This window comes from Plutella xylostella, chromosome 23, assembly GCF_932276165.1.
Source record: "Plutella xylostella chromosome 23, ilPluXylo3.1, whole genome shotgun sequence".
NCBI lineage: Eukaryota > Metazoa > Arthropoda > Insecta > Lepidoptera > Plutellidae > Plutella > Plutella xylostella.
The window spans coordinates 11509440-11531922 of NC_064003.1; the positions used below are offsets into that span (position 1 = coordinate 11509440).

Genomic DNA, 22483 nt, shown 5'->3' on the forward strand with positions numbered 1-22483 from the left:
ATTAAGCTACGTCGTTGGATCTCTTCTGCGCCCGTTAGGGCGCAGGCTTCGGGCCTTGAGGAATCCCTCTTTGCCCGGGCTTCTGCTCCAGGGCCTACTAGCGCCTGGGTCCGTGGGGCCGCCTGTTCAGTCAGGCGACTTCTGGTTGATCTTCAACGTCTCAGTGAGCCGCCGCATCGACTGGTTGCCGACGACAGCAGCTCACGAGGAAATGCATTAAGCTACTACACAATGTGCCGTCGGCATGGCTGCCAGTTCCTGCGGCATTATGCCGGCGGCACAAACCACGCGGCAGTGTGTGTAGTGAGTCGTAGCCTTATTTGCACGTACCGACAGCATGAAAGCTTTTGTTTGTTAGTTTTTTAAGCTAGTTTGTTAAGCTAGAGTGACTGCCGGGACGCGGCACGTCTCCGCAGACAGGCGGATAACTCGGTGTAATGCGTTCAAGAAACTCCACATCTCCCTCCTGTTGTCGCCATTTTGTGGAATTTCCCGAATTTTGCAGGATTTCCTCATAGTATTCTGAGAACTGTCGGCTAGATGCGTGAAATAATCTCTCCACAAATATATTTGTACAATGAAATAAGTAAAAATACAAAATCCACGTTCAGCACAAACACTTCCATAATACCTACCTTATAATAATTATAATATACTGGCAATTGTTGTTATCGATAATCTACAACCGAAAATATATTTTGCCCGTAACTTCTATGATCAAACTGCGCTGGAGTTTTTTACTCAGGTAAATACCTGAACAAATGTTAACTGAACCTAAAGTCTCACATTATATTGATTGACAGCATCATAATGAGTAACATTCATAATTCAGAGCGTATCTGAAAGCTATTACACCGTGCATGAGCATATTGCTCGCCGCGCCATGTTGGAACAAAGCATCTGCCAGCGGCGACGTCGCCGGGCCAATATCAGCCGGTCGCGACAGCCGCGCGAGGCGAGGCTCATAGGAAATTAATAATGTCTTCCATAATTAGTTGTTGGTATGTAACAGGGGGCTTTGTTTATGTAATGTATGTTTAAATAAATTTGTACATTATTGTGAAGATAACAATATGCGTTTAAATGTAGATAAATGTTATTGCATCACTTTCACACGTAAACAGAATACTATTGACTATACGTACAATCTGCATGGCGACGAAATTAAACGCGTTTACAAAATACGCGACCTAGGAGTAATTTTAGACTCAAAACTTCATTTCAATTTGCATGTCGATAACATAATTAATAGAGCCTTTAAAAACCTTGGTCTTATCCTACGATTGGGTCAGCCCTTTAAGGATCCCTCTACTTACATTATACTCTACTATGCGTATGTTCGTAGTACATTGGAATTTTGTAGCGTAGTATGGAACCCTCAGTATACAGTTCACATCGACCGCATTGAAAAAATTCAAAATAAATTTACCAAAGCTTTGGATTATCGTGTCGGAAATTTCTTTCTAGATTACAAAACTTCTGCTAAACGCTATAACCTTGTATCACTACAAAATCGTAGAAAACTTATTGACGCATCGTTTTTCTTTAAAATATTAAATAACCAAGTGGATTCTCCTACACTGCTTGAGAATATCACATTCAGAGTCCCCCGTGCACACACAAGATTTAAAGATACTTTTCATGCAAGTTTGTGTAACACAAATTATGCCAAAAATTCATTTTTCAGGCGTTGTGCAAGATTAATGGATAGGGAATTTGCCGACGTTGACATATTTCACAATTCGTTAAACTCTTTTAAAAATCTAGTCTTAAAATCATTTAAATATTAATCGCAACATAGACTGCTCACTTTTTTAACTTAATTTAAAATTGTTTATATTTTCTTTTAATTGTTTATTTAATTATCTTAATTTCACTTAATTTGTTTGCATGTTTACACTAATTTTAATTTATATCATTTATTTTATTAATCTGTCATTTATATTGATTTATTTTTATATTAATTAATGGTACTATAGGTCATTAAGCACCAAAAATATGTAATAATGTACGCAAAAGACTGTTTGTTACCTTATTGTAAATAAATAAATAAATTTATATCCGTTGTTGGATTTCTTATTTACTTACCAAAAATCTGGAGAATATAGATCAAGCGCTGATTAATAAATACTGACTCACGTAATTACTAACTTACGTGATATTGTGATAAAGTGCGAGGACGTATGTTATGATAGTACTTGAAATAACAACATTGTGATATTCTACTCTACCTAAATGCATGTTATGTTATACTTAAATAAAAGTGCAAGGCAGAGCTATTGTAAAAATGCTGACAAGTTTCCTAGTGTTAGATTGCTGTAGGTGTAGGCTATTGACAAATTCTTGTAGAAAATAATGACCTACTCTTACTAATAACTAAGTGTTTTTAAATAAGTTAATTTTCATAATCATTATTTTTATTTTTACGACGCGTGCATGGACTAATCTCGAGTAACGTTACTACGAGTATTTACCATAGCATATACTACCTATAGGTATATGTATTTATAGTATAGCTACACACATATTAAATGTAAGTATAGCTCTTGCGATGCTCGGTATGTAATTACTAAACCACAACGCCGATGATTGGTTGAACCCGCCTTCCTCTTGAAGTGAACTATCTGAAAGATTTGATCAGGGTTGTAGACCCATTTAAGCTTACTTAACATATTTTTTTTTTACCTATGTCTTTACTGTGCCTATTTGAAACGCAAACTTAGGTGGAATAATAGACTTTGTAAGTAGATGAGGAAGTCGTAGGTACAAATAAAGGAATGTCCTACGAAATTATTTCTCAAAAATAGGATATGAGTGTACAAAAGGTTAGCTTAATGTTATTATTAATCATTTTTTACTAGACAACCTACAGGAGGTAGGTACTAGTAAAAACTAGCATAAATGAAATTATATTGTATTTATTACCTATTCTTCGACGCTCTGTGACATTATTATTTCCTATTGTATATCCGAGTAAGGGTTAATTCAAGCCACACACAATATTTATAATCGAATAGCGTGAAATTAATTATGTCGGCGCCAAGTTAGATTTAACAATCTATTCAATAGTTCCGTGAATAGTTACTGTGTCTATCCATATAGTATGTTGTGTGTGAGTGTGTGTTGCCACACATCATTCAAATAATTGCAGGTAAATCAATATACAGGAGTACTCTATTATTTTCTTTACTAAAGAACACCCTGCCAAGTAAGAGAAGAGCGCACAGTCCAATTTCAAACGCACATTTGCACATGTATTTACACATCACAAAACTTTAGCTATACTCAAATTTGCAATCGCATTTACGCTTATACGAGTAGTTGACTGTACATATATGATTATTATTTAAGTAATAAAAAAACGTTTAGCTATCTATAATTTTTTCAAAGCTACGACGGTAGGAAAGTCAGGCCGATAATCAGAAAAGGTTCAAGGTTCAGTGGTGAAAAATCTGCTCAAAGCAAAAGCAATCGTACCAAGATTAGGCATTCGAAACGTAATAAAAGATTGCTTGAATCTAAATAACGTAATAAAACAGGTGTTTTTTGTTTCAGCCGAGAGAGTGGGAGGAAGCGAGACAGCACTCTCTCATCGAATTTGCTGTAATTTGCCAATATTATCGCGGTAAGCACTTTACTCTTCTTGCCCGCGCCGCCGCCGCCGCCGCCGCCGCCGCCTCCGCCGTACAAAATCCACTTATCGCCATTTTCGGCGACGGAAATTCCCAATACGAAGCCAACCTTAGAAAATTACCTGCAATTCATGTTGTGTTTTTATTTATCATTCAAGTCGCTCCCTCGCGCCCGCAGTAGCTCACGCGCCCAGCTTCAACACAGCAATCAAATCCAATAATCTTCAGAAATACTTTTTACGTTTGATTTATTCTGGGCACAAACTCCCGGTTACTGTTTTGCAAAGTTTCCAGAAGAATATGTTAGCGAGCTAACGTAGTATGAAATAGGTATATGAAACCAAAGTAAACTTTAAGACTCTACTTTATAACTACTGATTGAAATCACTACGAAAAACGAAGTTTCAGAGCCCCGCTGCACTAGCCACGAGCCGGTTGCATGGCAGCTCTACTTCATTTTTTTGTTAAACTAGATGAACTTTCTAGATTTTCTCTCACTGATGTGACTTCTAATCTTCTCTCGTCTGCGCTAATGAAGGTTCTACACCTAACATTATAAGTGAAAATCTGACGTCACTGAATTTAATTTCCCCCGCCGTCTTGCCGGCGGCGGCGGCGGCGGCGCGGCCTAACTCGATCTAAATCGTAAAGATTGCACTCTCTAAGTGTATTGTTCGCTTCCCTCACAGAGCTGTTGGGCACCAGCAGAGACCGCCTACAGCCTACATGCATAGTAGAGGCATGGCTCTTTCAGTTTCTGAACATTTCGACACGAAATTACAATTGAACTGCTCAGGTAGGTATCTTGTCACAAAACGTAAACCCACGCCGATTTCTGATGGCATAGCTTGGGAATATACCAGAATCCTGTATTGTATTCATTCCATAACGCAGAGTTAGGTGCAACTTTTTGAAGTCTAAAATATATATTTAATGCATAAAAATCCACGTTGAATGCGGTGTGCGACTTAGTGCTGCCGTATTGTGCTCAAGACGTAGGAACTGACACCCGAGTGGAAGTTACTGCTGTCTACTCACTTGTTATCAAGTGAGGGACAGGAGGGGGCGGGGCGAGGCACAGGGAGGGGGGAAGGTCAGTGATAAATTAAAAGCCGATTTGCGTTTTATGAAGATGAATGTTGACAAAATTAGTTAATTTGCCGAATATTTACTCAAGGTCCTACTTATTATTTTTTGCGGAACGATAAAAGTTAAAAATTAATTTCTATTGCAATATTCTTTTTCAAATTGTAATTATCTATGTGAGTAATTATTATCAATTGAATTTTTGTTACGTACAACCAATAATTTATTGTTAATTAATAAGTACTTACCTGAGAAAGTAACTGTTGTCCCAGTTTCAGAGTGCCACGGTTACATTTTACATATACACAACACAGTGTACTCGTAGGTAGTATATTCTTGAATAGTTCACAACAAATATAGTACTTACAATATAAAAATTCAGTCAATTCCATCATTTATTTATACACTTTGGGATGGATGGAATGGACTCTATCATCCTCCTCTCGGGGTCATGTAATAAGGGCAAGTAAAGAGTGCAATAACGATAGTTCTGAAACTTTCAAATTGCAAACTGAGGGTATATTAAATATCAAATTTCCCTAAGGTAGGTAAAATATACACATAATGCTACCTTTATTGAATAGACCAACTCTATACATAGGCGTAGAGTTGTATTATCTATATATTAATTATTTGCCTCCAGCCATGATGAAGACTGTGGTGGTTCCAGTGGTTAAGAACAAAACTGGCGATCTTTCTAGCGCCGCGAATTATAGACCTATTTCCCTAGGTACTATAGCTGGTAAGGTACTTGAGCGGCTTCTTCAGCCTGAATTGATGAAAAATGTCAAAATTAGTGACGCGCAGTTTGGTTTTCGTCCCGGCCTCTCAACAGACTCAGCAATACTATCTCTTAAACATGCAATTAACTATTATAAAGGCAGAGAAACATCCGTGTATGCATGTTTTTTGGACCTAAGTCGTGCCTTCGACTTAGTCAACTACAACATAATGTGGTCAAAAATGCTGAACTCAGTACCACCCAGCTTGGTGGGTCTGTTGAGATACTGGTACGAGAATCAAACCAACACGGTTAGATGGGGCGACGCACATTCTAGTGAATATAGACTAGAGTGTGGCGTTCGTCAGGGAGGGCTGACCTCTCCGGACCTCTTCAACATTTATGTGAACGACCTGATCGAGGAGCTGAGGAGCACCGGCATCGGATGCCACGTAGGTAACGTGTGTTTTAACAACCTGAGTTATGCAGATGACATGGTGCTGCTCAGTCCCTCGATTGGCGGATTACGAAAGCTGTTGTACATCTGTGAGAACTTTGCACATAGGAACGGCATGATGTACAATGTAAAGAAATGCGAAATGATGGTGTTCCGGTTTAGGGGAGGTCCGGAGAGGGTACCCCCGGTTTATATGTACGGCTCAGCAATTCGGGTTGTCAAGCAGTTCAAGTACCTGGGGCACATCCTAACGGAGAGTCTCAGTGACGACGCGGACATGGAACGCGAGCGGCGCGCCCTGGCAGTTCGGTGCAACATGCTCGCGCGTAGGTTTAGTAAGTGCTCTAGGGATGTCAAGATTGTGCTCTTCAAGGCGTATTGTCAAAGTTTTTATACATGCCAACTGTGGACTAACTACACAAGAAGAGCATATAGCATCCTTAGAGTGCAGTATAACGATGCGTTGCGAATCCTGTTGAGGCTGCCGCGGTACTGCAGTGCGAAGGCCATGTTCGCCGACGCCAGGGTGCCCGACTTCTTCGCCGTGATGCGGCAGCGCGCCGCGGGGTGCTGGGACAGAGTGCGCAGCTCCAGTAACGAGCTCATTGCTGCTATAAACCAGGATATCTATGGAAATAGGTTTATGATACATTGGTCGTGCCTGCACCAGTCTGCCAATAAGAAGTAGAATAATGATATTTTTTACAATGTGTTTGACTATGTGCCCCTTTACAGCATTTTAATATTTTAATATTTTAGCAATATTTAAGCATTTTATTATTATATATAATTGTGTATTTTAACTATTCTATATTTGTAATTACTTTGACTGTATGGGTTGTAATATTGCCTGAAATAAATGATTATTATTATTATGTTGTGTTTTTACCATCACGGGACCATGGGGTCCCGGGCATTTGGAAGGCGTGCATGGGGCCGAAGCCAACACGTAGAGGCCCGTTTGACAACATTAATCTATATGAAATGTGACACCAACCGACGATTTTCCCTGTGTAAACTATAGAGTAAACCCAAGGAAAATCCCCGGTTAGTGCAGGACTATTGTAGGATATAGAGAAAACTAATACAGGGTTATGGAAGGGGGTGCTAAATGGACTGGGTAACTGGGACTATGGAAGGACTATGGCCCCTGCCTGACCTATATGTTTCACACACGGATAAAAAGGCAGGGGGTGACTCGCACACACAGTAAATGGGCCCCCCAAAGCAGTCGCTAGCACATTACAGTGACGTAGCAACAAGGGGGCAACATGGCATGAGGTGCTAAGGATGGAGAGGTATTCCACGGCTCTCAGAACAATCGCGTTATCGGTCAAGATCCCTACAAGCACCTTACTGGGTAATACATCCTTCCTCGAGCATTGCTGCTCTAGCGGTACACCACTCAAGCCAGCCAATGAAGGCAAGCAAGAGGTGGGAGATCATTATTATTATTATTATTATTAGAGGTGGGAGATTATTATTATTATTATTATCATTATCGCACGATCACAGCGCCACCATATAAATTTACCCATTTTAATTCAACATAAAGTAGTTCGTAGAATCATTTATAGCCAGTTATTTGTGAGGATCTGAGGCAACAACTGAAAGGCTGAAGACATGATATTTATAAAGGGAAGCAAAAAACAATTCAAGTATAAAATACAAAGATATCTCAAAGGAATCCAGTTGATGTAGGATTACAGACAGACAGCCGATACCCGGCAGAAGCCGCTCGTCACACGTCCGCCCACTCCCACTCCGCTCATATTGTATTGTATAAGTTCCCATTTAACAAATCGTTTAAAACTGTTTTCTTCTATTGGATTCTAGATTATTATGTACTTTAGCAGGGAGTTTCTAATGAATATCAGTGCTAGGATGGAGCACAGTCGAATTTCATTCGCTCACTATACAATAACGACATCTGATCATTTCAACCATTATAATGCACATAGGGTTCACCTAAACACCGACAAACTAAATGTTGAGATTGTCTCTCGATGCTTAGCTGTGACATAGACTTATTAGTCTATGCCTGTGCCGTAAGAACACGTGATATATCCTAATGTTTTGAAATGAATTCCTCGTTGGATCCCTTTACCTTCTGAAACCGCAACATCTCAGCCGAGGCTTATCCGGACCACCACCGTGGCTCCAAGGGATTAAAGTTTGAGCATATACGAACATACATTATAAAATATGTTAGTGTAGTAAATAACGCTCCTGTAGATATATATCTGTAGGCGGTGGATAGTGACACTGGGGGGCACTCGCCCGAGTCTCAGCGGATTAAAAATATCGTCGACATCCAATTAGCCCTCCCAAGGCCAACCCTTCCAATCAATACATCCCAACTAAAGCCCAGCAATTTACGTGAAAGCCGGCTCGGACGTTCGACGGAGAAAGTGTTTTGGGAATTGACGAAAAGATTAAAATTTAATCAAGAATCAAAACTGAAATATCAATTAATAGTCAAATAAAAAGGAAAGGTTGTTATTAAACGACTGACTCGAGTGTTTTAAAGGGGGTGCGAATGTGGATGGTGCGAATGTCCGGGTGCCGTTGACCGCAACCAGCTGAGTGTTGTAATGAGGTAGACAACAATATTTGCTAATATAATGTTCTTCTCGAGCTGCGCTTGGCCTCAGAAGCTTTTTCTGGGATAAAGGTAAATAAAATGTTAATCCAGGGTGGCAGTAACTATACGTCTGAGGTAGTACAGCACCTAAAGTTATAGATTTGAATCACGGCCGGAGTCGATATTTGTTGGAGACATTTGTTTAAGCCTAGATTTTTATGATCTCGTTATAATTTGTAGGGTTCTCGGTTCTCACGAAAATACTCCGATACGATTACCCGTCATCACATCGACACAACATAACAATGCAGTGTCATGCAAATGCGCTCGCGAAAAGTGGTCCCCGCAAGGGATTACCTACATACTGTATTATTACACAAGGCACGATGTTTATGTAGATATTCGTAATGCCATGAACTTATGACACTTCCACTCTGGTCTACATTGAATGGAACATCGATACCTCTGCTACTCCCAGAGTTCCTCTCATAACGCTAGCATCGAGTGTGGACACTGCTGCAGGCAACGTGGCGGTGGGACGTGATCAACATGTGGAACAAACCACGCACGGCGTGACCTGTTGTATTAAACGTACCGATTGCATAACAAAGAAACAAACGAAAGAAAGCTTTCGTTTATTGTCAATCTATAGTTGTGAATGTTATGATGACGTTCCTGTCACGAGCGAGGGTCGTGGGTCGTGGGTCGTGGGTCGTGGGTCGCGGCGGCGGCGGATGAGGTGCATTCGTACGACTGCAATTACACGTTTTAATCTGATTGGATTAGCTACTCCGTTTCATTTAGCTCAGGTATTCCAACCAAACAAGGTATGATTTGTCAGAGGTCAGATACAAAGTAACTATTTATGTAAGTAGCTGTTTTAATTGTCTCGGACGATGAATTTAATAAGGCGCTGTAATAATATGCTAAGTGCATTATTAAATTCATCGTACAAAGTAGTTTACACTCTGCCCACAAATATTTAGGTATATTCAATATACTTAATGCTCAACATTTGTATATCTTTGTTTTCTTTGAGTGGATCAATAATCGATTATTGTATGTTTGTATTGTTTGATACTAAATATAATATATGTATTTATGTCCAATCCGGCTGCCAAGAATAAGCAATTGAGCAACTGCCAAAAACCTTACGGCTCAGGTAATCTGTCTCTAAATCATGGATAATGCCAATAGTCTGTCTGGATATTATTATATGTTTGTATATATTATAGTTATGTATCCTAATATTATATGTATATTATTATTATCTTTTATAAATTTATATAGTTATTTGAATGTATTGTTATTATATACTAAGATAATTATTAAGTGACTATTTAGTTTTTAGTTTTTTCATCTTACATACTTTTTCGTTTTTTTTTTTTTTTTGCACATCTATGTACTTGTTTTCCTGCACCTCCTGTAGGTTGGCTGGTAGAAAATGCTCTTAGCATTAAGCCCACCTTTTGTACATGTATTTTTATATTTGTGCAATAAAGAATTAAATAAATAAATAAATAAATAGTTAGTTATAATATTCTAGTCTATGGGTATAAACAGGTTAGATTATTTATTAATAATCTTTTATTACGGATCATAGATCCAAAAAACATATTACTTATAGGAATTCTACCTAAACTATATATATATACATATACCTAAACATATATTGTACTAAATGTACTCCTTTGCGGGGTAGGCATCCAAGAGCCGAGAACAAATATCTGTGTTTGAACAAATATCTGCCCCAGCCGGGAATCCAACCCGGGACCTTCGGCTCAGTAGTCAGGGTCACTAACCACTACGCCATTCGGTCGTCACTACCCAAACTACTCTGATTATAACCATTCATAGTAAGACAAGAAGCAGTTTGACCAAATTCTGATGATGGAGCTTATTAATGAGAGGCATTGGTAATAAAAATAAAACCGACCCGTTACATTACATATACATAACGCCATCATAAATGTCCATTGAGCTTACCTCGTGAGCTCGCCGGCTCCGACACCGGCCACCACTGACCCGCCGGGGGGCACTGTCCATCAACAAACTGAGCAACCAGCAGCTGATAGTAAATACTGTGCGTTACTGTGTTGAACACGCAGCGAGCAGTATCCAGGGAAACGACGAGCCACCACAGCGGCTGCCACTGACAACTACTGTCCCGGCTAACACATTCAGTTTAGCAAACACTGACCGACGACGTTTTTGTTCCCGTTGCGAATTTAAAAACAAAAAAGACTCTATGCTCCGAACGCTGCGAGTTCAAATTTGAATTTCGAAAAGTTCATTTTTTTTACCGGAAGTGACGCGCGACGGTGCGGGCGCCGCGGGCGTCGCGCGAGGACTGGCTACGAGGCGCTACGAGCTACGGGCTACGGGCTACGGGCCGCGTAGCCGCTACGAGAGAGGCGAGCGACTGAAATTGATCGAACCTTTCCTGCTGAAGTGCAGTATCGCTTGCTCCCGATGCTCGTCGGTGGAGGCGCGACTCACCACACTGGACGCGGAGGCGGAGAAATTCACGAAACGATACTGTTTAGTGATTTCACTCCATGAATTTATATTATTAGTATTTAATTTCACAAACAAGCCCTTAAACGAATAAAGCTCCAAACTAAATGAAATTTTAATCTGTATATGTACTCACGACTGTAATCCTCGAAGGGGTAGTCAGAGGTGGCTCACAAGCGAGCCACCCACTTTTCGCAGCACATTTGTACTCACGTGATAGAATGCGAACCATATCGCCGTTTGATTTAAAATTTAAAATTCAGGCATCTAGTTCTATCAATAACAAGTAATAGCAAAGTCCAAACCAAAATGACCTGAACTGCTTCGAGAAAAGGATAGTACGTTCCCAGAAGTGTTTATTTTTTGTTGATTTAGCGGGGGCACTGCCGCCGTGCCCCCGTGCCCCCGGCTAAAGCGCTAGGCCACTCGCGGGCCGCGCTCGGTGTTAGCCAGCATTTTTCTTGAGCTAAGTGTACAATGTACGGTCAGGTGCAAAGAAACCTGACCCCCCTCTCATACTAACAATGTTTCTGAGGGGGGTCAGGTTTATCTGCCCCTTACTGTAATATTGTACATAGTAGGAACCTATACACTTATGTTTCACATGTTTATTCACCAAATACCTACCTAAATATATTTTTTGTATTACAATATGGATGAGGCACAGACATGTGTAGTACTGGTACTAGGTAATCCTAATCCTAACTTATAATATAAATGTGAAAGTAACTGTGTCCGTCTGTCTGTCTGTCTCTTACTCTTTCACGCCAAAACTACTGAAGGGATTTGAATGAAATTTGGTATACATATGGTCTAGACCCTGCGAACGAGAACGTTACGTTACATATAGGTACTCAACTAAATGATTGAGCCTCGTTTGGTAATGATGGCAACAAGTGGATGCCACGGTAGATATTTAGGTCAGACGATGGTTTTTTGGTAATATTATAATTGATTTTATTTATTACAAATCTGTCTTATATTTTTGGTCGATGGATAAAAGTTATTTTCAGTAATCGAGCTCAGCCTGCAGCAGCGCGCGAGTGAGACCTCGTCGAACATCAATTGGGCTAATGCGTTCCTGATGACACTTGTCCGCGTGTAATGACGCGTGACGAACGCGGGGGGGGACCGGGATTTTATACGCTTGTATCGGTAAGTATTGATCTATCACATGAGTATAAAAGTGTTTGTACATTCCATTTCGCCGCTAATAGCTCTATTGAAATATTGTGGAGTAAGTAGTGAGGGATGAACGTGTCTTCACGGACGACCGAGAGTTGCCATCAAGTCCTTCGAGAAAAGCACTTAGTACGCAATGACTGATCATAAGTTGATAATGTTGAGACTCGGGTATCGGGTTGTAAATAATAGATTGTAAGTCCACGTAACTCTATATTTATTTAGCACTTGTAATATGGTAAAAAGTAATTGGTATGCGACCATTCACAACCCGGCAAACCCGAGACTGGCTTGGATTGTGAGTCGAGCACGAACTGTTACTCCGTCCGAACTGTCGGTCGAGGCCCGCGGGTCTAATGTTCTAAATGCATGACATCATTCATGAATTTTTGAGCGTTACCCTGATTATTCAATAAAAGTATATAGATACCTAGATGCCTCGAAAATATGAGAAGTTTTCGAATTCTGATTTCCGATGCGGAAGTAATTCGGCAGAAGCGGTGGAGACAGTAATAGCAATCCCAATGAATTACGTGCTTTACTTATTTAATTTACAGTATAAGTCTGACCCACTTGACTGTTGCCATAATACGGTGACTATGGATAACTCTGCGGCTGCGGTTTGGATAGGGCCTTAGGTAATTGACGCATCTCGGAAAATCAAACATAATTTTTAAAAAAAGGAAGTAAGTGGTTTTTAGGTTTTTGTGCAAACTAACCAAAAATAGCCGGCATGGTGTGATGATTGTATTGTCACGTCAAAATAATTTAAACGCAACATGAATTGGAAAATTTATACACAATTATCATACTTCTCATATTATTCTTTGTAAATCTTCTTCGAAACGAAGAACGTCATCTGTTTATACCTAGTACCTACATAGAATACATAGCTGCAGCTTTCTTTGAAGATTTCTCAGCTCGGCAGCTCGGAAGACAAAATCTAGTTTCAAATATGCTGAAGGAAATCTAGAATAAAGCTATTTTCTTCTTACCTAGGGTTATGCGGTTCTGCTAAACACATTTACATTGTTTAGGTAAAGATTTCATTTAAGTACATTACATAATTTATTGTGTCTATCTTTATAAAAGATGATGATTGTAGGTATTACTTACTTGCTATTTGATACAATTAGATAGAGTCGTGGTTACCTCAGCAGTGGTTCCAAACTTAGTTTTTCGTAAGCCAGAGTGAGTCAGGATGCAGAGGCTCGTTTCTTCTTGCGAGTGCCGACAGTTTTCGTCGAATTTTACCAACACATTAAGCACGAGTGGTAACGCGAGATCAAAGTTTGTATGATCAGTAGATTTGAAAGGAGAATTTGCCTCCACGCCCAGTCCGCGTGAGATATTGCATTCTCGGGGGAGCGGGCCAGGCGGATGGTATATAAGTACTCAAGCTGTAGATGCCAATAATATTTTATGGACCTCATAAATAAACTGAAAATACTGAAACCTACTTAGGTACTTAAGAAAATATTAATGATGACGTCAAACGGCTCATCCACGGTGTCGTGTGGAACAATAAACTTGCAGGTGTTTTATGTCCGCTGAAATGAAATTATAATTTATTACCAGGCGACAGACATCATTTATGTATAGAAGATAGCCGTTCCCGCGCGCTTCGCTTCGCCTTAAAAAGTTTTCCCGTGGGAATTCCGGGATAAAAAGTAGCCTATGTTCTTTCCCAGGGTCTAAACCGTATGTATACCAAATTTCATTCAAATCCGTTCAGTAGTTTTGGCGTGAAAGAGTAACAGACAGACAGACAGACAGACAGACATACAGACACAGTTACTTTCGCATTTATAATATTAGTTAGGATTAGGATTAGGATAGCAAACGTAAGACAAATTTAATGGTTTAGTTTATCTTGATATCTTAATAGGTTAAATTCACTACTTGCTTTAAACTGAAATTGTGCTACATCGTTAATATCTTTCAGTGCTAAAAACGAAGTTTTTAGGTTTTGGTCAGATGACTTCTAAATGCGAAGTCCGAGTTCTTTGCCCTTTTCACCGTATCATGGACCAGAAGCCTTACCTAGTTTAGGCAGAAATTCTGAAAAACCATAATCTAGTTTTTTCATGAGATATGATTTAATAAAAGCTTTTCGTGTACTTATCTTTCGTGTTGGGTTCGGAGTTGGGATCGGATGGTCGCATTCGAATCTCTCTACGCTCATACTCCTCCTTTGTAGAGCATTTTAAGTACCTTAAGGCATTATTATAGTATTATTAATCTTATGTTGTGTCTTTACGATCTGGACCATGGGGTCCCGGGCATTTGGAAGGCGTACATGGTGCTGAAGCCAACACGTAGAGGCCCTTTTGACAACAACAAACCGATGATTTTCCCTATGTAAACTTTAGTATTATCATTATGTGGTATTATAGGATAAATGATGAATGTTATTAATTTGATGCCATAATTACATTTATTTATGTAAGTAGGTAATTGCTAAACTAATAACTTCTAATGCGCTTTATTTTTGTAATGAATGTCACACTAAATTATGAAAAAGTGATTAGCTACTCCAGCGGAACGCAGATAATATTTATTCCCTCGAGGAGGCAGTAAATAAATAAAGGCTTAGCAAGATGAATGTTAACAGGGTGAGTCGGCGCTACGCCGCCCGCCCGCTATCACGAGCCATTGAAACCCTTAACACAACGCATTAAAGTCGAAGTTAGCATTTGCTTGTTCCGTGTTTAAAGTGAGTATTAGGCCTACAGGTCAAACTTTTAATGGAGTAAGTTGGTCCAACACGCGCCGCGCTACTCCTTCATCACGTTACACGCGGCCGCCGCCACCGCCGCCGCCGCCGCCGCTCGCGACTACACCGCCACGCTATTGCTACACACGCTGCCCGCCGCAACAAGAGCCACGCAACTGTTGTAGGTACAGTACTTACTAATGATTAATAATCAGTATTGTTATCTCTATCTGTTACTTCACAGTTTTGTTTCATTGTATTTATAAGTCGCCATCACAGTGATGGAGGGGGCTCACAGTGGTGGCTACATAGGAAACACTTGAAATGGAAGTTTATTAAATGGGAAATCACTGTAGCCACATAAAGCCGTTGAACAGATGGACATAGTTACAAGGCTGCGTCATCAAAAGTAATGTATTGTAACATTGAACCTACTAAGTAAGTAGGTACAAATGCCTTATCTTACGACATGAAATATTACACCTATGTTTTACGTTATCATTAAATAATGAAGTAAGTAACTATGTAGTTTAAAAATACTTTAGCAAGAGCTAACTACTTAGTTGACTTTGATAATGAACACGACTTTATACCTTCCTATTTAGCAATCATTAAGGAAATAAACATAACAACATAATTTACATACTTACTTACTTAATACCTACTATTATTTAATTAAATGTTAAGTAATTTCCCATGAATAGTAATTATGAACTAGTGCACCTAGAAACTACTTGATAAGAATTTGCAATAACAATAGAACTAATACGACTTTTTTCTAATTGGTTATCTAATTGGTTTTTCTAATTGGTCAACAGTTTTAGTTACAATAATGTTAGTAATGTAAGTAATACTTACCTATAAAAGGGAAAACTAATTAAGTTTCTGATTTCAGCTACTCATGGTAGCACAGTAACTGACAAACACGTCCTTATGTATTGAATAAATAAGTTAATATTAAAACGGCTAATATGCGACTGTTCATCAGCGTCATAGTCTGTAGTAGTTTGTCTTTATTATTGTTACCAACCGCGAGAGGGGCCGAGGAGGATGGCTCGCGGTGGCCTCCCAACGCTCGCTTGTCCGGTAAGTTATTTTATACATACGTTTTTATTCTAAGTTTGTGATAGAACCTAGTTATGTAGCTCAATAACTCAGTGGTTCAGTGGTTGCTTGATGACACAATGATGCTCGATCTACCACTGAAGGTACGGCCTCGTGAGCCATGCAGCCAGCCCGCTCTGACCAGCAAACAACCACTCACACCGAAAAAAAACACCGCTCAGTGGCTGCGGCAATGGATGTCTCATGTTACCTCCCCACAATTATTATAAGACTGACTATTTCTTTAAAACGTTTTATTTAATGATGATATTTATCTTATGACCAATTTTATCTAGGTGGAGAGGTGTTTGACTTCATAGTGGTGGGTGCAGGATCAGCTGGCGCTGTCATGGCGAGCAGACTGAGTGAAGTGCCCGAGTGGCGCGTACTACTGCTGGAGGCTGGTGGGGACCCTCCTGAGGCCAGCGTGGTGAGGATAATGGGGGGGAGGGAACGCGGACGATAGACTATTTTAATCTAGGAGATGTAAAGTCCCAAAAACCTTCAGGGCCGGAAGGATCGATAACCATTCATTATCACGAGTCCACCAATAATGAAACTGTAATAATATGGGTAGTTAGTGTAGCACGCTAGATTCGAGAGGTCATTCTGGTGCTCTATGGGAGAGGTCTATGACCAATTCCACATAATTGTTTGGCTGATGTTGAAGACGACGAAAGAGGCAACGTAGCTCGAGAAAAGAAGTAGGAATATCATCATCGACCCATCACGTCCCCACTGCTGGGGCACGGGTCTCCTTCCAATGAAGGAAGGGTTTAGGCCTAGTCCACCACGCTGGCCTAGTGCGGGTTGGTGGACAGTAGGAATATACAACCACAGAATAAAGCTGTATTTCTCTGGGTTCTGTAAGGTGTATTCGTCAATGACATCTTATATGCCTTGTGATTTTCACCCAAAATACCAACTTAGGTAAGTAACTTTAAATGATTGTTGTGAAGGTGCCAGGTCGCGTGGGAGAGCTGAAGCACTCAGCGAGCGATTGGGGCTACCGGCGCGCGGACGACGGGGTGTCGGCGCGGGCGCAGAGGCGGGCGGGCGCGGGGGCGGCGGCGGGCGCGGGGGCGGCGGCGGGCGCGGGGGCGGCGGCGGGCGCGGGGGCGGCGGCGGGCGCGGGGCGGGGGCTGGGCGGCACCTCCGCCGTCAACCACATGATCTACACCAGGTCAGCATCATACCATCTATCATAAACATTAGGAGGTTACTACTCCTACCACCCCACTAGGATTCCGTTGAAGTCCAAGACTCCCAAATAAAAGTGTGACAGTGTATGATATTTGCAGGGGTCACCCGGAAGACTACAATTCTTGGGAGCGCGACGGCCTCTCCGGCTGGTCCTGGGACCAGGTCCGGCCCTACTTCCTCAAGAGCGAACATCTGCAGGATGACGTCATCATGAACAGCAAGACTCTGTCCGCGCACCACAACTACACCGGCCCCATGAGAGTCACCAGGGAGAGGACGAGCGATGCTAATTCAAAACACAAAGTAGACATTTTACTGGATGCCATGAATGATATTGGTATAAAACGAATAGTAGACTACAACGGGCCGGATCAGTTCGGCATATCGCACGCGTACTCGACGCACTCGCGGCCGCGCGCCGAGCGGTCCAGCACCGCGCAGGCGTTCCTCGCCGCCGCCGCCGCCGCCGCCCGCGCCAACCTGCACGTGCTGAGACACACCACCGCCACCAGGATACTCACCAACATCTACCACGCCGCAGTGGGCGTGGAGGCCGTCCTCAACAACCGCACCATCAGATTCTACGCCTCAGTGGAAGTGATCTGTTCTGCCGGAGTTTACAACAGTCCTAAGTTGCTGCTTGCGTCGGGAGTGGGGCGGGAGAGCGAGCTGGAGGCGCTGGGTCTATACCCGGTGGCCGAGCTGCCCGTGGGCCGCCTGCTGGAGCGCCCGGCGGCGCCGCTGCTGCTCGCCGGCGCGCCCTCGCGGCACCACTACTGCACCTACCTCCCAACCTACTCACCCGATTATCTACCTTACCCTGAGACGATTGGCTTCTTCTCGATTAACGACCATAGCCGACCAGAGTTTGAAATAATAGGTTTATATTTCAATCAATCGTCTCCCCTAATCATCCCTTACTTTAACAACACCCTATGCTACAACGATGAAGTGGTTTTCTCGATACTCGAAAAGAATTACGAACACGAACTGTTTGTAGTGAACATCGTCCTGCTGCACCCGAAGTCTACGGGAAGAGTGGAGATCACGGCAGTGGGTGTGGACGACGCCCCCGTCATCCACACGGGACTGTTCTCCGACCGCGAGGACTTAGTTACGATGCGAGAAGGGTTGAAACACATGGTCAGGCTGACAGAGACGGAATACTTCAAGGACGTGCAGTCGGAGGCGGTCCGGGTGAAGCTGCCGCGCTGCGAGCACCTCGAGTTCATGAGCGACGCGTACTGGGAGTGCTACGCGCTGGAGCTGGGCGCGGCGGCGGGGGACGCGGGGGGCTCGTGCGGCGCGGGGGGCGCGGGGGTCGCGGGGGACGCGGGGGGCGTGCTGGACGCGGCGCTGCGGGTGCGCGGGGTACGGCGACTGCGAGTGGTGGACGCGAGCGCGCTGCCGGCGCTGCCCAGCGCGAACCTCAACGCTCCTGTCATCATGATGGCTGAGAAAATTGCAGACGAAATCAAAAAGGAGTATAACAAAATATAGTTCTGTATGTCAGTACCTTGTGTAAGTGATAAGTATTATTATGTGGTTGAGCAATGATACTGATAAATAGTAAACCTGTGTAAGTAATAATTAATACCTAGATAATGTAAGTACATACTTGAATAAAATAAATACACAATAATGTAACGAATCATTAATTTTATTTGTGTCTATTATTACGACTACTTATCTACTTTATTTGTAACGCAAAACACTTTTCTAAAAATATTTACTTATCTGGTGGTACGTCAGAGACCTTGATGTATTTTTGCAAATAAACTAACTAGGTATACCGGCTTTAATATATTCTCAAAGGCATGGCTATAAAATATCCTGCATTGAATATGATCATAAAGCAACGAAAGGCGTGCTGTGAAGAATTGGGTCCCATGGATGCGACAATCTATCCGTAATACTCTTCTTTGATGAGGTCGGCGGCTCTCTCTGCGAGCATCATGACGGTGGCGTGCGTGTTGCCGCTGGGCAGCGCGGGCAGCGCGCTGGCGTCCACCACGCGCAGGCGCTGGACCCCTCGCACGCGCAGCGCCGCGTCCAGCACGCCCCCCGCGCCCCCCGCACCCCCCGCGCCCCCCGCGCGCGCCGTGCCCGCCTGGTGCCACACGGTGCGAGCCAGAGCCAGCGCGTAGCACTCCCAGTACTCATCGCCCCCATACTCCAGCCCCGCGCACGTCGGCAGCTGCAGCCGCACCGCGCGCGCGCCCCAGCCGCTGAAGTAGCGGCTCTCCGTCAGACGCAACATCTGCTTGATGCCCTCCCGCATGATAGCGAGGTCGTCGTCGTGCGTCAGGTACCCGAGGTATATGTCCGGCGCCGCCAGCGGGTCCACACTGTGGTACACGATGCGCCCGCGCGACTTCGGGTGCAGCAGAATAAGACACATCATGAATATTTCACTGTCCGCATTCGCTTTTTGTATGGGCTCGACTACTCCTTCCACGTAGTTTAGGGAGTTGTTCAAAGCTTTGAAGACTAGCGGGGAAGATTGGTTGAAGTAGTAGGGCGAGAGCTGCAGCTGCGGGCGGCTCCAGTCGCTCACGGAGAAGAACCCGTTGAGCCGCGGGTACGGGAAGTAGTCCAGGGAATATTTAGGGTTAGGATTTTGTTGATCGATGAATGAGGTTGGAGCTCCAGTGAACGCTATCGGCACTATGAGGTGGTCCTGCAAGTCGTACCCGACGGGCAGATCCACGATTTGCTTTACATTCAATCGATCCAAATCGTCACTCCGTCCGATCCCCGACGCGAGTAGCAGTCTCGGCGTGCCGATGGCTCCAGCTGATAGGATCACTTCTTTAGTAGCGAAGACGTGTAGGGTTTTGTTGTGCCTGGTGAGCTCCACGCCCACGGCCGCGGCGCCGCGCAGCAGCACCCGCGTGGCCAGCGCGTGCTTGAGCACGTGCAGCCCGCCCCCCGCGCCGCCCCCGTCACCCCCGCCCCGCCCCCCGCGCAGGAAGCACTCCGCCGTGCTGGACCTCACGCCCGGCGGCGCCGAGTGCATGAAGTACCCCCGAGATATGCCGAACTGCGTCGGACCATTGTAATCTTCAATACTATTTATGCCTATTTCTTGCAATGATTGCAAAAGTACATCAAGTTTCAGATCAACGTTGGGATCATTGAATCTCTGTTTAGTCACTTTCATTGGTCCTTCCGTGTTGTGATACGCGGCGAAATTGGGGTCACTCAGCTCGGGTCCTTCGTAACCTTCACTTTTAAGAAAATATGGGTACACGGTATCCCAGTCCCAATTTTCACAACCCATTCGAGCCCATTCATTGAAGTCTTCCGGATTACCCCTGAAAATACAGGATAGATAAATAGATAGTTACAGATCAGCGATTCTGGTTCATGACTGAGTTGTAGAAGTTAGTAGAGTAGAGTTTAATGTAAATTGGTACAAGTAAACAAATTCCAAAGAACTCGGCTTAGCGCCTAGCGACCAGCGAGTAGATCAGTAAAACGAATGTTCTAGAATGTTCGTGAACTTCATAGCGCGCTTGGCGCCTAGGTAGCCGCTTAGCGTGTATGCGGCCGTTCACGAAGATTCTAGAACGTTCTTCTGTTCTTCTAGAACGTAGAGCTACTCGCTTGGTGACTCGCTAAGCAAACCACCTTGCCTGTGCGTAGGGAGCCTCAAACGTTGGTCATGTCACGGTCGGCATTTGTTTCTGTCCACACCTGGTATACATCATGGAGTTGATGCTGGAGCAGCCGCCGAGCATCTTGCCGCGCGTGAGGGGCGCCCTCCCCCCCCGCTGCGCCGCCCCCGCGCGCTCCCCCCGCACGGAGTGGTAGTTCCAGTCGGCAGACGAGTACGCCAGAGAGCCCAGCAGACCCGGCACCTGTGGGTTTTGAGGGCTTATTGCACATTGACAAGTTCTTCTACTTATGTAGCGTGTCGGTGACAAACACTTGAAGCGTTCGTTACTGTGGTAGAGAGATTAAGCAGTCAGATTAATAGCTAGACGTAGGTATGTGAGGATCAAGCCCATCAAAGCTTAGTGCTATCATAATCCAGATATACCGTAAAGTGAAAATAGATGAATTTAAAAACAATATACATACTTATAGAGGTAATAATTACTTATCTGTTGTTTAAACGATAGCTTATGGAACGGGCGAGATCTGATGTGGACACCACGGACAGACAAATCGATAGGGAAGGAAGATGTCTCTATGAGTGTGTACTCACCACACTGGCCCGGGGCGGGTTGCCCCCGGCCTCCAGTAGCAGCACGCGCGCCCCCCGCGCCCCCCGCCCCGCCCCCCGCCCAGCCAGCCGCGCCGCGACCGTGGCGCCCCCCGACCCCGCGCCCACCACCACGAAGTCGTACTCAGCACCGTCTGCGAAATCACCATTAATGGGCGTTTATACTTACTAAAAAAAACACATTGAAGTTCGTGGACCATACTAAACTAGCATAAAAATAAAATAAAAAATATTTATTTCAGTAAGATGTGTAACAAAAGCAAGAATAAGTTTAGAAGTAGGTAGGTACCTACTTACATGTTTAGGTAACTTGGATCTGTGGTGTCCTAAATAGATTTTCCAAAAACCTGTAGTAAGGACTTCCAGTAAAAAACAAGGAAGATAAAAATAATACATACTTACTTTATTCCATAGACGACCGAATGGCTTAGTGGTTAGTGACCCTGACTACTGAGCCGAAGGTCCCGGGTTCGATTCCCGGCTGGGGCAGATATTTGTTCTCGGGTCTTGGATGTGCCCGTAAAATGGCAATAGGCCCGCCCCCTATTACATTGGGACTAACAGAACACTCTGGCGAAAAGTGGGTGCAGCAATGCACCTCTGCCTACCCCGCAAGGGAGTGCATTAGTACAAGGCGTGAGTGTGTGTGTGTACTTTATTCCACAGAAAATAATTGCTATGGTTTCCAAACGGGGTTTACCTTCAACGTGTGCGCTGCGCACCCACCGCTGGCCGCCCCGCGCCCGCGCCCGCGCCGGCGCCGCCAGCCCCACCACACACGCACACACTAATGTCACACACAAACCATACATTTTCTTGATAATTTGTTTTTATTACGTAGTTTTGGGGTCCATCACAGGTCTGATTTCACTATAAAACTAAAAGATGGCTGTTATTCGTACAACACGATCATGCTTTTGCAATAATGTTAATTCAAAACTGAATAATTAAGTTCACTGGATAGATTTGAATTTTGTTGTATGACTAACAACGCCTATGGAACGAATTTTATTTTGACAGCTGTTGTAGGTAATTACTTGTATTATCCAA

The 22483-nt window shown here is 43.4% G+C and overlaps 4 protein-coding genes across 5 annotated transcripts in view; 2 read left to right on the plus strand and 2 right to left on the minus strand.

Annotated features, from left to right (window-relative positions):
- Window positions 1-10883, minus strand: part of LOC119692487 (translation initiation factor IF-2) — a 75914-nt gene extending 65031 nt beyond the window's left edge. The window contains exon 1 of the mRNA XM_048629390.1: window positions 10467-10883. The gene's annotated coding sequence lies outside the window, so the exon portion shown is untranslated. The remainder of the gene's footprint in view (window positions 1-10466) is intronic.
- On the plus strand, window positions 5682-6584 carry LOC125490440. The gene has a single exon (XM_048629635.1). It carries the CDS (start codon window positions 5682-5684, stop codon window positions 6582-6584), a length of 903 nt encoding a protein of 300 aa, XP_048485592.1.
- Window positions 10884-16301: 5418 nt separating the features above from the next.
- Window positions 16302-18852, plus strand: LOC119692493 (ecdysone oxidase). The gene is made up of 3 exons (XM_038113266.2): window positions 16302-16429; window positions 16959-17182; window positions 17301-18852. Exons 1-3 carry the CDS (start codon window positions 16349-16351, stop codon window positions 18700-18702), a joined length of 1707 nt encoding a protein of 568 aa, XP_037969194.2. The 5' UTR covers window positions 16302-16348; the 3' UTR covers window positions 18703-18852.
- LOC125490393 (ecdysone oxidase-like) lies at window positions 18847-21823 on the minus strand. Of its 2 annotated transcripts, XM_048629483.1 has the most exons (3): window positions 21416-21823; window positions 20902-21065; window positions 18847-20519 (listed from the first exon to the last, which is right to left on the minus strand). In XM_048629483.1, exons 2-3 carry the CDS (start codon window positions 20943-20945, stop codon window positions 19106-19108), a joined length of 1458 nt encoding a protein of 485 aa, XP_048485440.1. In that variant the 5' UTR covers window positions 20946-21065; window positions 21416-21823; the 3' UTR covers window positions 18847-19105. The 2 variants fall into 2 exon arrangements, with proteins under 2 accessions (XP_048485440.1, XP_048485441.1); XM_048629484.1 differs by having other exon boundaries at window positions 20902-21450.
- Between the last annotated feature and the right edge of the window lie 660 nt (window positions 21824-22483).